Genomic DNA, 17,730 nt, shown 5'->3' on the forward strand with positions numbered 1-17,730 from the left:
TCTTGATTCCAGCTTGTGCTTCATCCAGCCTGGCATTTTGCATGATGTACTCTGCATAAGTTAAACAAGCAAGGTGACAATATACAGCCTTGACGTACTCCTTTCCCAACTTGGAACCAGTCCATCGTTCCATGTCCAGTTCTAATTGTTGCTTCTTGACCTGCATACAGATTTCTCAGGACGCAGGTCAGGTGGTCTAGTGTTTCCATCTCTTTAAGAGTTTTCCACAGTTTGTTGTGATCCACACAGTCAAAGGCTTTGGTGGACTCAATAAAGCAGAAGTAGATGTTTTTCTGGAACTCTCTTGCTTGACATCTCCAACGGATGTTGGCAATTTGATCTCTGGTTTTTCTGCCGTTTCTAAATCCCGCTTGAACATCTGGAAGTTCTCAGTTCACATACTGTTGAAGCCTTCCTTGGAGAATTTTGAGCATTACTTTGCTAGCATGTGAGATGAGTGCAGTTGTGTGGTAGTTTGACCATTCTTTGGCATTGCTTTTCTTTGGGATTGGAATAAAAACTGACCTTTTCCAGTCCTGTGGCCACTGCTGAGTTTTCCAGACTTGCTGGCAAATTGAATACAGTACTTTAATAGCTTCATATAACAGCTAAATGAACAGAAGTCAGCAGCTGCCCCAACATCCTTGACACAAGCAAACAGCTGCATGAAGTAGCACAGCTTTCATCAAAGAGCCTTGGGAAAAGATTCTTCTGTTAAATGCCAGACTCTGCTTTGAATGCATTCATTCCTCATCTTTCTGGCCGTATTTCCTTTTATTGTTTTAAGCTTATATAGTTTTAAAGAATTTGTTTAGGCTGCATGGGGGCTATTCTCTAGCTGCAGTGCACAAACTTCTCATTGAGGTGGACTCACTTGTGTAGAGCATGGACTTTAGGACATGCGAGCTTTAGTAGTTACAGCACGTGGGCTCAGTAATTGTGCCACATGGGTTTAGTTGCCCGACAGCATGAGGAATCTTTCCAGGCCAGGGATCAAACCCATTTCCTCTACATCAGCAGGTGGACTTTTAACCACTGGACCATCAGCGAAGTCCTAAGGTTATACACTTTTTATTTCGCCTATCATATTTCTCTTACTAAAAATAATAATTTGCTTAACTCTAAGCTTTTCTACACAATCATCACTCTAACTGTAATTAAGTTTCTCCAAGATGTTAGTAGTTTAGACAATTTGAAATTTTATTAATAATGATTATTTTCATGTATGTATTTAATGATTATTTAGTGATTATTTCATGTATCTAACAATTATTTCATTTAGGTACAACTCTTCATGTAATACCTAAATGAAAAGAAACATCTCTGACCTAGAAGAAAATAAAATGTACTTTTGGTGTAATAGTTGAATGATTTTCATGACAATTCTCAAAGGAAACATACTCAAAGTTTACCAAAGTTGATAGCATTTTTCTTGTATAACTCCTGTGTTCTTTAAATATGTGGCAATCAGGTTTTTTGCTGGTAACACAGGGCAGGGTTAGATAGTCTGTGGGCCTGTTAGACCTCTTCAACTGCAGGACTCTCCAAACCCTCAGTAAACCATATCCGCTTAATAAGCATATGAAGGAATAACATATTTCCTAAGAAACAGGCCTCTAAGGATATGGATCCCACCACCAGGAACTAATCGGAGGTGATTTTAAAAATGTGTCTTTCACTTTGTTTGATGGGATAAATGACATAACCCAAGGCTTACGTGTATAACATAACAGTTTAAATTCCTTAGCCTGAGTGCTGCTGTGCTTAGTCGCTTAGTACCTTCTGACTCTTTATGACCCCATGGTGTGTAGCCCGCCAGGCCCCTCTGTCCATGGGGATTCCCCAGGGAAGAATGCTGGAGTGGGTTGCCAAGCCCTCCTCCAGGGGCTCTTCCCAACCCAGGGATCAAACCCAGGTCTCCCGCATTGTAGGCAGATTCTTTACCAGCTAAGCTACCAGGGAAGCCCTTAGCCTGAGTAGTTATCAAAAATAATGAAGCTCTGAACTTATTTTTGTTGGCACCACTGCTAACACTTCATGTTGTACCAGATTAAAGATCAACTGTGGCTTAATTAGGGAAGGGCTTATTAAATGCAGTCTAAAGGACTTGCATTGCCTTCGTTTTGTGGCAGTGGATGCTACTTGCAGTGCAGTGTTTCAGGATATTTAACTTAAAAGTGCCATTAACTGTATATTTTCAATGATACTGACAGAGAAGAAAGGAGTGTAAGATTTACTTACTAAGCCCTAAGTACTAGATAATCATTCATTCAGCAAGTATACTCTGCGTGCTCCTAAAACACAAATCCTGTTATCAAAATATTCAATTTAGTAAGGGAGATAAGACACAGAGACAAATAAAACATAAGTTTCATGACAGCAGTCACTGAAAATTATTTTGGGCTCTTCTTAGAATTGGACTATGGTAACAATAAGATGTTCTAGTCTGGTATTTCCCTCTCTCTAAGAGCTTTCCACTGTTTGTCATGATCCATACAATTAAAGGCTCCAGTGTAAGGGAGATCAACCCTGAATACTCACTGGAAGGACTGATGCTGAAGCTCCCGTTTTGGTCATCTGATGCAAACAGATAACTTATTAGAAAAGTCCCTGATGCTGGGAAAAACTGAGGGCAGAAGGAGAAAAGGGCCTCAGAGGATGAGATGGCTAGACTGATCACTGATGCAATGAACATGAACTTGGGCAAACTCCAGGAGATGTTGAGGGACAGGGAGGCCTGGTGTGCTGCAGTCCATGGGGTTGCAAAGGGTCAGACATGATTGGGCAACAGGACAACAACAGTAAGATGCAATGTGCAAAAAAAAAAAAAAGAAAGAAAGAAAGAAAGAAACACCAAATGCACTATTTAATTTGACCACAGGATATATTAAAAATGAGAAAACTAAAGCTTAAAAAATAATCACAAGTACAATTTTCAACTAACAGGTAAACTGGAAGTGACATGTCCAGTCATTAAACTCAACAGTGACTGAAAATTTTCAGTCATTATTACTTCAAATATTTCTTCTGTTCCTTTCCCTCATTCTTCTCCATTTGGTTTTCTTATTACATATATGTTATATGCTTTGTAATTGTCCCACAATTCTTGGCTATTCTGACTTGCCCTTTTTGTTCACTTTCCTCTTTGCATTTCAGTTTAGGAAGTTTCTAGACATCTTCAACAGCACTGATTTCTTCCTAATCCTTGATGAGGATGAGCCCATCAGAGGCATTCTTCGTTTCTATTAAATATTTTTGCTTTGGAAGCTTTTCATTTGATTCTTTCTTAGAGCTTCTGCTTACATCTCTCTGCTTACATTGCCTCTTTTCTTGCACGTTGTCTACTTTCTTCATTAGAGCTCTTAATATATTAATCATGGTTATTTTATATTTGCTGATATATCCAATATCTGTATTATATCTGAATCTGGTAGTGATACTTGCTTTGTCTCTTCATACTGTGCTTATTCTTATTCTTTAGAATATTTTAGATTTTTTTGTTGGAAGCTAGACATGATGTAATGGATAAAAGAAACTGAGATAATTGTGCTTTTAGTGTGAGCTTTTATGTGAATCTACTAAGACCTGAACTATGTCTAATGTTTGCTGTAGCTATAGGTACCATAGGATACAGTTTCCTTGTTTTATTTTGTGTCCCACCCTATTTCTGTGGTTTCCTTAAGAACTCCTTCTTGAACACAGTCTGTGTTGCAGCTCTCATTCATAATCCATTTTTATTATACTGAAGCCCTGTTCATGTACTGGTAAGGTATCAGGGAAGGAAAGCATTCTATAATCTTATGACTAAATCTTCATTTTTTCAGTGGTTTGAGTCTTTGAGCTATGACTCAGAAGCATTTCTTAGCATTTTATCTCCACCCTTACATGAGACAAAAAAGCTAGAAGGAAATGGAGTTGGTTATTTGCTCTTCTGGCGTGTTAAATAACGTTCTGCTAAAGTGGTTCCCCTTGGGTACTTTGTAATGGAGAACATGATGTATTGACAAAAAAAAGCAAACGGGACTTAACTGAACTTAAAAGCTTTTGCACAAGGAAGGAAATTCTAAGCAAGGTGAAATGACAACTCTCAGAATGGGAGAAAATAATAGCAAACAAAACAACTGACAAAGAATCAATCTCCAAAATAAACAATCAGTTCATGCAGCTCACTACTAGAAAAATAAACAACCCAATCAAAAAGTGGGCAAAAGACCTAAACAGACATTTCTCCAGAGAAGACATACAGATGGCTAGCAAACACATGAAAAGATGCTCAACATCGCTCATTACTATAGACATTCAAATCAAAACCACAATGAGGTATCATCTCATGCAAGTCAGAATGGCCATTGTCAAAATGTCTACAGACAATAAATGCTAGAGAGGGTATGGAGAAAAGGGAACCCTCTTAAACTGTTGGTAGGAATGCAAATTGATATAACCACTATGGAGAAAAGTATAGAGATTCCTTAAAAAACTAGGAATAGAACTACCAAAGGACCCAGCAGTCCCACTACTGGGCATATACCCTGAGGAAACCATACCCTTGTATTTAATGCAGCACTATTTACAATAGCTAGGACATGGAAGCAACCTAGATGTCCATCGGCAGGTGAATGGGTAAGGAAGTTATGGTGCATGGGTGCTAAGTCGCTTCAGTCATGTCCATCTCTGTGCAAGACTATGGACTGCAGCTTGCCAGGCTCCTCTGTCCATGGGATTTTCCAGGCAAGAATGCTAGAGTGGGTTGCCATTCCCTCCTCCAGGGGATCTTCCTGACCCAGGGATTGAACCTACATCTATTACATCTAACCTCTACTGGCAGGTGGGTTGTTTACCACTAACAGCACCTGGGAAACACAAGGCAGCTGTGGCACATATGCACAATGGAATATTACTCAGCTATAAAAAGAAACACATTTGAGTCAGTTCTAATGAGGTGGATGAACCCTGAGCCTATTATACCGAGTCAAGTAAGTCAGAAAGAGAACAATAAATGTCATATATTAACACATATATATGGAATCTAGAAAGATGGTACCAACATGCCTACATGTAAGACAGCAAAGGAGGCACAGACATAAAGAACAGACTTTTGGACTCAGTTGGAGAAGGAGAAGATGGGATGATTTGAGAGAATACCACTGAAACATACATTACCATAGGTAAACAGATAGTGGGAGTTTGATGTATAACACGGGGTACACAAAGCTGGTGCTCTGTGACAAGCTGGAGGGCTGGGGTGGGGAGGAGGTAGGAGGGAGGTTCAGAATGGAAGGGACACATGAATGCCTATGGCTGATTCATACTGATGTATGGCAAAAACCATCATAATATTGTAAAGTAATTATTCCACAATTAAAAAAAATTTTTTTTAACAGCTACTTTTTCCTCCTCCAGCCCAAAACAGGAGAGGGCTTTTTGTTTGTTTTTCCTCACTCTTAACTACAAGAACCTGATGGAGTTCCTGGAAGGAAAAGCCATAAAAGTATGGGGCCCTGTATAAAACTGGGCCTGCAAGAACTTTTAAGTCTCAGGATAGTCCACACTCAGCCTCCAGTAATTATTCAAAATTACCTCCTAGGTAAACTACTTGTACCTGCTGCTGACTCCGGTGGCTTCTACTTCTGGAAACTTGATTTTGATTGTGATTCCCTATTCATCTGTCTCTCCAGATTTCAGAGGGCTGCTTTGCCTTGTGACTTCATTTCTCAGATAGATCTAAGAGTCATTTATTTTCAAGTTGGCTCTTTTCTCTTGTTTTAAGGATAGGACTGACAACTTCCAAGCTCTTTGTATGTCAAAGTGGAAACCAGAAGTCCTCTTTGACTAGATTAAGGTTTTGGGGGTTTGTTTTTTTCTGTAAATATTGACCTTGTATTCATGTCCAAACTAAACTCAGTTCTTAGATATTGCTATAGATTGCCAGGGATTTTATACAATCAGGTCCTCTGCAAACAGAAATACTTTTATTTCTTCCTTTCCAACAGCTATGCCTATTTACTCCCTATTGTACTGGTGATGACTCAATATAATGTTGAATTGATTGGTAAGATAACCTCTGTTTTTCCAAGTCTTATGGAAAATGAATTAATTCAGTCTTTCACCACTAGTATAATGACAGCTATAAGTATATAATAGATTACCTCTAACAAGTTTAAAAAGTTTATATTTTTAATATACAGTTTTTTTAAAAAAAGAACAGAGTTGAATTTTATCAAATGATCTTTCTGCATGTATTGAGATTATATGACTTTCTTCTTTGTGTATGTTAACATGATAAAAAAGTCATTCATTTTTAAACTGTAAACACCAACCTTGCACTGTCATGGGAAAAAATACCTTTGATCCATTCTGCTTTTTACATATTGTTGGAATTTTTGAGGATATTTCTATCTATATTCATGAGGGGTATCAGTCTTTAGATTTCTTAAAATGCCTTTTTACGTATTTGTTATCAGAGAAATACTGGGCTTATCTAATTTACACAAGGAATTATCCTCTCTTGTTGGATTTTCTAGAAGATACTTATGGAATCAGTATAATTTGTTTTCTTCTACACATGGTAGAATTCACCAATGAGCACAAGTGCACCTGGAATTTTCTGTTGGAACTTTTTACACTACAAACTCAGTTTCTTTAATAGATATATAACACTGTTTAGGTTATATATTTCTTATTGAGTTTTTCAAAAGATAAAATTTTGTATTTTAAGGCAAGAAAAGAAAATTTAAGGATAAAATGCTCTTTCCTGGGCCTCCTTCCCCCCACCCCACTCCTTTAACATACAGTGTGCATCTGCCTTGTACATCTACCAGATCTCCTCAAAGGTAGGAATGCCTGCTCAGCTGTAAAGATCGTTTTTTGCTTTTCTTCTGATGTTACCAATGTAACTTCTTAAAAGATTTGCTTTCTTTCTCAACTCTGTAAGGGTTCACAGTGACTTGCTACTCACTTTATATGTGCTTATCTGGACTATTTATCTTTGTGGAATTGAAGTAAAATGTCAGCATGTCATTTTGATGTATGATCATTTGTCTCATAAACATATATGATTGTGTCTTCAACGTCAACCACTGCAATAGTTCTCAGAGCTTCTGAGAGTCTGTCTCCTGGGTTATAATCTTCAGTTCAGTTCAGTTCAGTTCAGTCGCTCAGTCTGTCCGACTCTTTGCGACCCCACGAATCGCAGCACACCAGGCCTCCCTGTCCATCACCAACTCCCGGAGTTCACTCAAATTCATGTCCATTGAGTTGGTGATGCCATCCAGCCATCTCATCCTCTGTCGTCCCCTTTTCCTCCTGCCCCCAATCTCTCCCAGCATCGGAGTCTTTTCCAATGAGTCAACTCTTCACATGAGGTGGCCAAAGTATTGGAGTTTCAGCTTTACCATCACTCCTTCCAAAGAACACCCAGGACTGATCTCCTTTAGAATGGACTGGTTGGATCTCCTTGCAGTCCAAGGGACTCTCAAGAGTCTTCTCCAACACCACAGTTCAAAAGCATCAATTCTTCAGTGCTCAGCTTTCTTCACAGTCCAACTTTCACATCCATGACCACTGGAAAAACCATAGCCTTGACTAGACGGACCTTTGTTGGCAAAGTAATATCTGTTTTTTACTATTCTATCTAGGTTGGTCATAACTTTCCTTCCAAGGAGTAAGCATCTTTTAATTTCATGGCTGCAATCACCATCTGCAGTGATTTTGGAGCCCCCAAAAAATCAAGTTTCCACTGTTTCCCCATCTATTTGCCATGAAGTGATGGGACCAGATGCCATGATCTTAGTTTTCTGAATGTTGAGCTTTTTTTTTTTTATTGAAATAATATTTATTTAAGGATGTATTATTCACAACGGACTATTATAGAACTTTTTCACTCTCCTCTTTCACTTTCATCAAGAGGCTTTTTAGTTCCTCTTCATTTTCTGCCATAAGGGTGGTGTCATCTGCATATCTGAGGTTATTGATATTTCTCCCAGCAATCTTGATTCCAGCTGTGCTTCTTCCAGCCCAGCGTTTATCATGATGTACACTGCATAGAAGTTAAATAAGCAGGGTGACAATATATAGCCTTGATGTACTCCTTTTCTTATTTGGAACCAGTCTGTTGTTCCATGTCCAGTTCTAACTGTTACTTCCTGATCTGCATACAGGTTTCTCAAGAGGCAGGTCAGATGGTCTGGTATTCCCATCTCTTGAAGAATTTCCCACAGTTTATTGTGATCCACACAGTCAAAGGCTTTGGCATAGTCAATAAAGCAGAAATAGATGTTTTTCTGGAACTCTCTTCCTTTTTCCATGATCCAGTGGATGTTGGCAATTTGATCTCTGGTTCCTCTGCCTTTTCTAAAACCAGTTGAACATCTGGAAGTTCACGGTTCACATATTGCTGAAGCCTGACTTGGAGAATTTTGAGCATTACTTTACTAGCGTGTGAGATGAGTGCAATTGTACGGTAGTTTGGCTCAAATAAAATTCTTTTTTTTTTTTCTTAACTTGATTGTTAATTGAATTTTCATGATACAGAGAATTGTTCCATTTCATCCAAACTAGCAGATTTATGTGCATGGTGTTGTTCCTAGACTATAGTATGCAAAGGGCTCTCCAGGAATATAAAGACCTGATTTATAGAGTTTGCCAACTTTTGTTACTTAAATACTACCACCATGCCCAATTTCATAACTGGATTAACAACTGGTTCTGAAAGATCTGAAATGTTAAATTTTGTTCTTGTGAGCCAATGTGAGCCAGCTCCACTGTTCACTTTCATTATTACCTTTGGTAATGACTAGAGGGTCTATACTAAAGCACATTCTTTCCTTCCCAATATTGGAAATTTGTGTTTTTGTCAACACAATTTTTTAACAAAAATTCCTCTTTTTGTCTTAGTCAATTGACCAGATGTTTATCAATTTTGTTGATCTCTAAAGAATAAGGTTTTGTTTCATTTATGTTTTATTTTTCTCTGTTCCCATTTCACCGATTTATGCCGTTTATCTTTTTTTCTCTTCTGATTACTACAAGTTAAATTTGACCCTCTTTTTCTAGCTTATCAAAGAGGAAGCTTAGATTTTTGATTGAGATTCTTCTTTTCTAATATAAACAGATAATCCTAGGAGTTTTTCTCTAATCACTGCCGTAGTTGCATTCCACCAAATTTTAAAAATATTTTATTTATTTTTGGCTGTGCTGCATCTTCATTGCTCAATGCACAGGCCTTCTCTAATTGCAGCAAAGGGGGGCTACTCTTCTTTGCAGTGGACGAGCTTCTCATTGCAGTGGCTTTCCATTGTCAAGCACAGGCTCTAGGCATGCAGGCTTCAGTAGCTGCGGTACATGGGCTCAGCAGTTATGGCAAATATGGCTTAGCTGCTCCAGGGCATGTGGGATCTTCTCAGACCAGGGATCAAACCTGGGTTCCCTGCACTGGTAACTGGACCACCAGGGGAGTCCCAATGCTGTATTTTTTGTACATTCAATTCAAAATAAATCTAATTTTCTCTGAGACTTCCCACTTTCTCTATGGGATATTTAGAGGTGTCTCTGTGTGTTTTAATTTTGGGAATTTTTCAATTCTTAAAAAAGACCAAACCCAAATTCTGGAGCTTAAGAACCCAACAAATACAATGAAGAATTCATGAGAAAATCTTTGAAATAGAACAAATCAAATGAAAGAATACATGACCTGGAAGAAAGGAATCTACAAATGTTTCAGGTGGAAGAGGAGAGAGAAATAAGATTTTTTAAAAAGTGAAGAAACATTATCACATTCATTAGGACAGCAAAATACAGATAATGGGTGTACCTACCAAACCAAGAGAAGGAAAAGGGGGCACAGCATTTATGTAAAGAAGTAATAGCTGAAGACTTCCCAAATCTGGGCAAAAACCTGGACAAATCCAGGTCTTTGTCTTTGGACAAATCAGGTACAAATCCACAAAGCTAATAGATCACCTCATCTCAGTGTAAGATGACCTTCTCCAAGACACATTATAATCAAGGTGTCAGGGTCAGTGATAAATAAAGGAAACCAGGGAGGGAAATTAAGTATTGCCCAAAGGAACCCCCAATTAGACTACCAGCAACAACTCGATAGGCCAGGAAAGAGTGGAATGACATACTGAAAGTATTGAAAGATTTTTAAATGCTTGCCCAGAATACTCTAACAAATAATAATCTAACAAAGTTATTCTTTAGATATGAAGGAGAAATTCAGGCTCTCCCAGACAAACAAAGCTGAAAGAGTTCTTCACCACTAAATCTGCCTTACAAGAAATGCTGACAGGAGCTCTTCCATCTGAAATGAGAAGATAAAAGTATACACAGCTCTCAGTTAAGGGAGAAAACTATAACTCTAGTTTAGAGTAAAGTGGTAAACATTAAACATAAAGATTAAAGGAAAGAGTTTTGAAAATAACTATAGCTACCACAATGTGCAACAAACTCACAGAATAAAGAGACAGAATTTCTACAGTAAAAATATAAAAAGGAAGGACAGCAAATTTAGATAAATTGCTATCAACAGGAAAAGACCTATTCAAACTATGAGAAAGATTTTCTATGCAAGCCTCATAGTACTCAGAAAACAAAAATCTAGAGCACAGACAGTAAACATAAAGAGGAAAACTGAGGAAACAAGCATGGAAAATTACCAATTGAAAAGACAGAGCACAAGTAAAAAGAAACAATGGAGATATGAAACAGTCAAAAGACAAATTCGCAGTAGTATGTTCTTACATATCAACAATCATCTGAGATGTAAATGGATTGAACTCACCAAATCAAAAGGCACGGGGTGGTGGGATGGATTAAAAATCAAGACTGAACTGCATGGTGTCTTCAGGACACTCGTTTCAATTCTAAAGACACATACAGACTCAAAATGAAAGAACTGAAGATGATATTCCAAGCGAATGGTAAATAAAAGAAAGCAGGTATAGTCATGCTTATGCCCCCAAAAAATAAATCTCAAGGCAAAATGATAACAAGGTACAAAGAAAGTCATGATGTAATGATAAAAGGGCAAAAATATCAAGAAGGCATGACATAATAAACATTGGGGTGGCCAAAAGGTTCATTGGTCTTTTCTCATAAGATGGCTCTAGAAACAATTAACTGCCTTTAACTTCATTCAAAACAATTTTCTTAGGTTCTATTGTGACGGCTGTCATATCAGTGTGCATTTTTTTAAAACTTATAAAAATTGGTGACTTTTTGTGTGGCTATTTTATTTTTAATCCAGCATAATAACTTTTTTAAATTGTGCTGTTTTCTGCCACATAGCAGCATGAATCAGTCATAGGTATTACATATGTATCCTCCCTCATGAACCTCCCTCCACCTCCCACCCCATCCCATCCCTCCATGTTGTTACAGAGCACCAGATCTGAGTTCCCTGAATCATGCAGCAATTGTGTGGCCATTTTAACATGGAAGATGGAATCAAAAAAGCAAAAATTTCAGCATATTATACTTCTATTATTTCAAGAAAGGCAAAAGCACAACTGAAACACGCCCCAAAAAATGCACAGTGTATGGAGAAGGTGCTGTGACTGATGGAACATGTCAAAAGTGGTTTGTGAAATTTAGCGCTGGAGATTTCTCACTGGACTGGAGACTAGTTGAAATTGATAGCAATCAAATCAAGATATTAATTAAGAACAAAGTTACACCACAAAGAGATAGCCAACATACTGAAAATATCCAAATCAAGCACTCAAAATCATTTTCACTAACTTGATTATGTTTATTGCTTTGATACTTGGGTTCTACATAAATTACATGAAAAGGATCTTCTTGAAAATATTTCATACAACTCTCTACTTAAACATAACAAAAACATTCCCTAAAACCAATTGTGATGGATGATGAAAAGTGGATACTGTACAATAATGTGGAATGGAAGAGATCAAGCACAAGCAAAATGAACCACCATCAAACACAGCAAAAGCTGGCCCTCACCCATAGAAAGTGATGTTGTGTATATAGTGGGATTCAAAGGGAGTCCTCCAATATGAATTTCTTCAGGAAAAGCAAACAATAAATTCCAACAAGCACTGCTCTCAGTTAGACTAACTGAAAGCAGCATTCAATGAAAGGCATCCAGAATTAGTCAACAGAAAATAATCTTCCAACAGTGTAACATAAGACTGCATGTTTATTTGATGATCAGGCAAAAACTGTTACAGCTTGGCTGGCAAGTTCTGATTCAACTGTCATATTCACCAGACATTGTGCCTTTGGATTTCCATTGATTTTGGTCTTCGCAAAATTCTTTTAGTGGAAAAAAATTCAATTCCCTGAAAGACTGCATAAGGAACAGTTCTTTGTTCAAAAAGACGAAAAGTTTTGGAAGATAGAATTACAAAGTTGCCAGAAAAATGGCAGAAGGTAGTGGGACAAAAAGGTCAATATGATGTTCAATAAACACCTTGGTAAAAATGAAAAATATGTGTTTCATTTTTATTTAACAACTGAAGGAGCTTTTTGGCCAACCCAATATTTAGTAACTTGTTCTCACTACGTCTCTGAATTCAGGTACAAATTCTTTTTACTGAATCACTATGTTTCAGGGCAATGCAGTCATCTACATAAATTGAATAGAAATATGCCCCCCTTTACACTGGATATAACTGGAAAAATTGTGTTGTCAACATCATATCTGAAGAGCATATTTGAGATTACATGTCATTCAATCTGGTATGACAAGCCCCCAGTCCCCAACTAAGGATACACATACAATTGGTATTTGGAACCAATGCCTACACACCTTCCTAGGCAAACTGTATGGTGTCCCTTGTTGCACACTGTCTCAGCATTACAGGTAGTAAGAAAGATCATTGATGAGCAGGAAAAGGAGAGAGAAATTTGCCCATATTTGTAGCTATACATGTGAAAACTGGTTCAAGTGAACTTCCAATTTTTAAAGTAGTAGTGAGAAAAAGAGCTCTGGAATGATAGGGACTATTAAAAGAGAAATTCTAGATTCTCTATATACTCTCTAGACAGAACCTCATTTAATAGCCTTAGTAGTTGTTTAACACAATCTGACTCTAGATTTGCTAATTATACAAGGAACTCTATGTGTGTTAACTGACCCTTTTAACTGCACTGATATAAGTCAATAGAGCCAAATAATACAAAATCACAACAAGGCCAGCCTCTAAATAATCTAGAGTTTATTTATGATCACAAGAGAGGGCCTAAATTATTCAAAACTCAGAATTAAGACTTGTTGAACCCTCCAGTATTAGGGTAGCATTTTTTCTTACCAGGCACACCTAAGTGTCATTGGACTCTTAGGGGAATGTACCTTTCTTTGAATTATTTACTATTAATTAGGGGCAGACAATATAAAGTTAGATGTTGACTTCTATAAAACTGATAAAAGAGGAAAATATTTTTGTCCAGTCAAGATGCAAATGAGTTTTGATAGAGAACTCTAAAAGTAAACTGTACTGTCATAGAGTATATTAACCAAAATAATACACTAGATTCGTATCCAACTTAGCAATGTAATTTCAGCATTACTCTGTTGTACTGAGTATTTGCATGTTGGTTTCTCACTTTTCTTTTGAGTGGGTTTTGTCATCCTTTTTGTTCCTACATTAATGTGTTAATTAAAACTTATACTCTGCTTACTATCTATATGTATGAGAATTATATCTCTGTAATTTTGAGATTTATACTTTCAAAAAGGATATAAAAATGTTCCACACAAAGGTTGGTTTTACTGGAGAAAGGGGAACTCAGCTGTTTCCAGGGACAACTCCTAAAATTTCTGTATCTATTTTTATTTCACTATTGATCAGATTAACAACTTAATTTTCACAAGAAATCTCAAGAAGAACAAATATACTAACAATCATCAACTCACCACCGTATCAATCCATAATGATACCCATCCAAATGAAGAACAACCCAGAATACATTTCACAAAGAAAACCAATTTATCTTGCTATGGAAAATTATCCAAACATCCAAATCTTTAAATTATGTGCTATCATCACTCTGACCACCTGTGAACACACAGCATGCAAGCAAAGAAAGTTCCACAGTCAAATCTGGATTCTGGTAGGCTACAGTCCATGGGGTCGCAAAGAGTTAGACATGACTGAATAACTATTACTTGCACTCAGATAACCATATTTGAAGCTGAGGTCTCAGGATACTCCTCAGTAGCCAAAGCAATAGCAAAACAAAGCTCTGCAAGCATACCATCTAAATATGCTGATAGGAAACTGTTAATCCTAAAAGAAGCCACCAAAATTTATTACAATAACATATCCAATCACACCACTTACCAGTGTGACTTTTACCAGCCATGTAGATACAGTAATAGTCTTTTCATCTGGAACATGCATTTGACAAAACATTGCTGCTGCTGCTGCCAAGTCGCTTCAGTTGTGTCCGACTCTGTGTGACCCCATGGACTGCAGCCTACCAGGCTCCTCCATCCATGGGATTTTCTGGGCAACAGTATTGGAGTGGGGTGACAAAACATTATCTATGGCTAACTAAGACAATATATACATACATTCTAATGAAGTATCTCTAGTTTCTGTTGTCTATTCATGTATGATGAGATATATACAGAGCCTACACACAGAAACCCATACTGAAACCCATATCAAATTGATCTTATTACTTTCATATATGGTAACAGTGCTTATAGGCTATGTACTCATATGAAAATAAGTATTCTAAAGTGATACAATCATTACACATCAATCTTCAGCTATTCCTTATATTAACACTAGTTAATAGAATGAATTTGAAGTGGATAAATCTACCCTCACATAATTGTTTACTTTTCACATTTTTATTATGAAAAAAGATTAAATTTGTCCTCTAGATTAACATTAAATATAAATAAAATTCCTAGTACATAACCAAAAGTATTTGAAAGTTTGTTTCCCTAATTACACTATTACCTGATAGGAGAGCTATTATTACAGCTGCCCCCAACTATCCTAGCTTTGCTGCCATAGGTGCTAGTAATATGAATGCTTGCTTCTCATATATTTGCTTTCAAAAACAAAGACTCAAAATGCAAAAACCACCACAATATTGTAAATTAGCCTTCAATTAAAATAATTATTTTTTTAAAAAATGAGTATATCTGATTGATAAAACCTAGTTTGTGTGGATTCCCTCTAGACATATGATAACCTGGAAAATGTAATTTGTTGTCTTCTTTAACTATTCAGAGAATAATTCTGAGAAAGTCAGGCTTGACTTTCATCACATGCAAATTTGACCTTTTGTTTTACCCATTTAAAATACTCAGGATAATTCTAAACTCTCTAACTTGTTATTTAAGCACTGCTATTTTCCTGATTCTTCTCTCAATCTCTCTCTCCCTTCTCCTTCCTCCCACTTCTTCCCTTCTTTCTTACACACTCATACACACACACACACACACACACACACACACACACACACATACTCCATATCCCCTCTTGTCCATTATAGTATAATCTCTGAAACAAATCACTATCATTGCCCTTGTTGCTGCTGCTGCTGCTGCTAAATTGCTTCAGTCGTGTCGGACTCTGTGCAATCCCATAGACGGCCTCCCATGAGGCTCCCCCGTCCCTGGGACTCTCCAGGCAAGACCACTGCAGTGGGTTGCCACTTCCTTCTCCAATGTATGAAAGTGAAAAGTGAAAGAGAAGTCGCTCAGTCGTGTCTGACTTTTAGTGACCCCATGGACTGCAGCCTAGCAGGCTCCTCCGTCCATGGGATTTTCTAGGCAAGAGTACTGTAGTGGGGTGGCATTACCTTCCCCTCATTGCCCTTGGTTCCCCTTAAAAATGATCTTATTTTAGCTCAAATGTTACCTTTGCATGAAATGTTCTCCAACTCTCTCAAGTAGAAACCTTCACACTTGCATCAAGATTACAGCTGTACACACTGTATTTATCTCCAGGAGTAGCACATGACCATACAAGAGAGAGTAAATGCAGGGTTTTGGACCCAAGAAATATGTCTTACCCATGAACCTGAAAACCATTTGCCTGCATTCAGAGTTGACAGGAAATCCCAATTAAAAAAGCTACTGTGTTCGTGGGAAGCATTTGGCATGACATCCAAGATATTGGTTGTTCTTCTCAAGTCATAATCATGCATGAGAAAAGGCACCTTATCCAAGCTGCGGGCAGAGGGGAAAACAGGAGAAAGGATCAATATATTGAATTCAATTATCTTGGTAGATAGGGTTCTTAGAAAATCCATCAAGTTCACAAGTCTTACTAGGGTTCCTTACTCCAATCCAACTCTCATCAAAAGACTAGGTACCAGTAAGTCATAGTTGATGTCAATATTTTAATGTCTTAGGGATCAACCTTTTCTGGTGTATAATAATAATGTTTATGATGAAAGAATAACTTCTCTATGCATGAAATTTTCAGAATGGAGAAAAAGACAGGTACAGAAGTGATGTGGATGTAAAGTGAATGGGGTGAGGATGGGGCAAGGCCTTGTGGGCCTCAGAGTCATAGTGAGTAGGCACTCGGGCAATCTTCTTGTGTTTTTCTGGCCTATTCTCCAGCTAGGCACCTGCCATGAGTATTTCTTGCCCCAGACACTTCACATCAGATGGTGTTATTAGAAAAGATCCTGGTTTTGTTTCCTGATATTTACCTTGAAGAATCTTGAGAGTCTCTCTTCTTTTTTCTCAATATTTACCTTGAGAATCTCTCTTCTTTTCTCATTAAAAAAATATTTTTGATATTTTTATCTCATTTAATGTCTCATTAATATCTCATTTAATGAGATATATTTATATCTCATTAAAAAATATTTTCTGATATTTACCTTGAAGAATCTTGAGAATCTCTCTTCTTAAGAGAGAACTAAGAAGTGAACTCTGTAATGGCTATGAGAGAGTAACAGAATGGAAACTTAGCATCCTTCCCATAAACCACTAGAAAACTTGACATAATAAGGCAATAATTTTTCAGCCAATGGACAACAGGGAGCACAGTATGATGGTCTTGGAGAAAAGGTAAACAAATAAGTAGGCTCTACCATTCTCCAGGCTTTTGTCTTGCAGGTGAATACTAGACTGTACTACTGGGAAGAAAATCCTAAAAGGGACCCAGAAATTGTGTGAAAAGAGAAAAAAAAAAAAGTCAGATGGAGGACAGGTCAAGAGACTTTGTGGACTAGAGTTCCATAGGGAATTGAGCTATGCTAAAAAGAAGATTGTTAGGGAAATACATAAAGATTTTCCTTCCGTTTATGACTATATATCAAGTGTACCTTTGCAGAGTAAAATTCTCTGAAGCTTGCCAAGATCAAGGAAAAGAAAAATTACCAGAAATTTCTAAGACAATTTGGACACCTCTTACTAGGTGTGTGAATTATTCAAAGTCTATCCAGTGAGAATGAACAGATGTCAATAATTACTCAGGCATTCTCTAGAGACTCCAGAGGGCAACACTTTTGAAATGGGGATAATTTAGAACTAGAATGACTGTAGAACTTCCACTAACGAGCTTAAAAGCAAGCCTCCAAAGAATTGAACTAATTTCCAAATCAACTTAACTGCCTGCTACAGCAAGTCTAAAATTCTTTCAAGGAGAACAAGAAATTTTAGTAACCAACATGGTAAAATCACAAATTGCAGCATGTAAACAAAATTTACTTGACAGGTAAAGAAGCAGAATAACGTACCTATAATCAGGAGAAATTATCTAATGATGGCAAACTTGGAAATGAAAG

At 37.3% G+C, this 17,730-nt stretch overlaps 1 protein-coding gene across 1 annotated transcript in view; it reads right to left on the bottom strand.

Annotated features, from left to right (window-relative positions):
- The window catches only part of LOC113886062 (glycerophosphodiester phosphodiesterase domain-containing protein 4-like), a 134,978-nt gene that overhangs the window by 45,473 nt on the left and 71,775 nt on the right, over positions 1-17,730 (bottom strand). Inside the window, 1 exon segment of the mRNA XM_027531997.1 lies at positions 16,000-16,156. Within this exon segment, the coding sequence (XP_027387798.1) occupies positions 16,000-16,156 (157 nt within the window).

The sequence above is a fragment of the Bos indicus x Bos taurus genome, chromosome 29 (genome assembly GCF_003369695.1).
Source record: "Bos indicus x Bos taurus breed Angus x Brahman F1 hybrid chromosome 29, Bos_hybrid_MaternalHap_v2.0, whole genome shotgun sequence".
Taxonomy (NCBI): domain Eukaryota; kingdom Metazoa; phylum Chordata; class Mammalia; order Artiodactyla; family Bovidae; genus Bos; species Bos indicus x Bos taurus.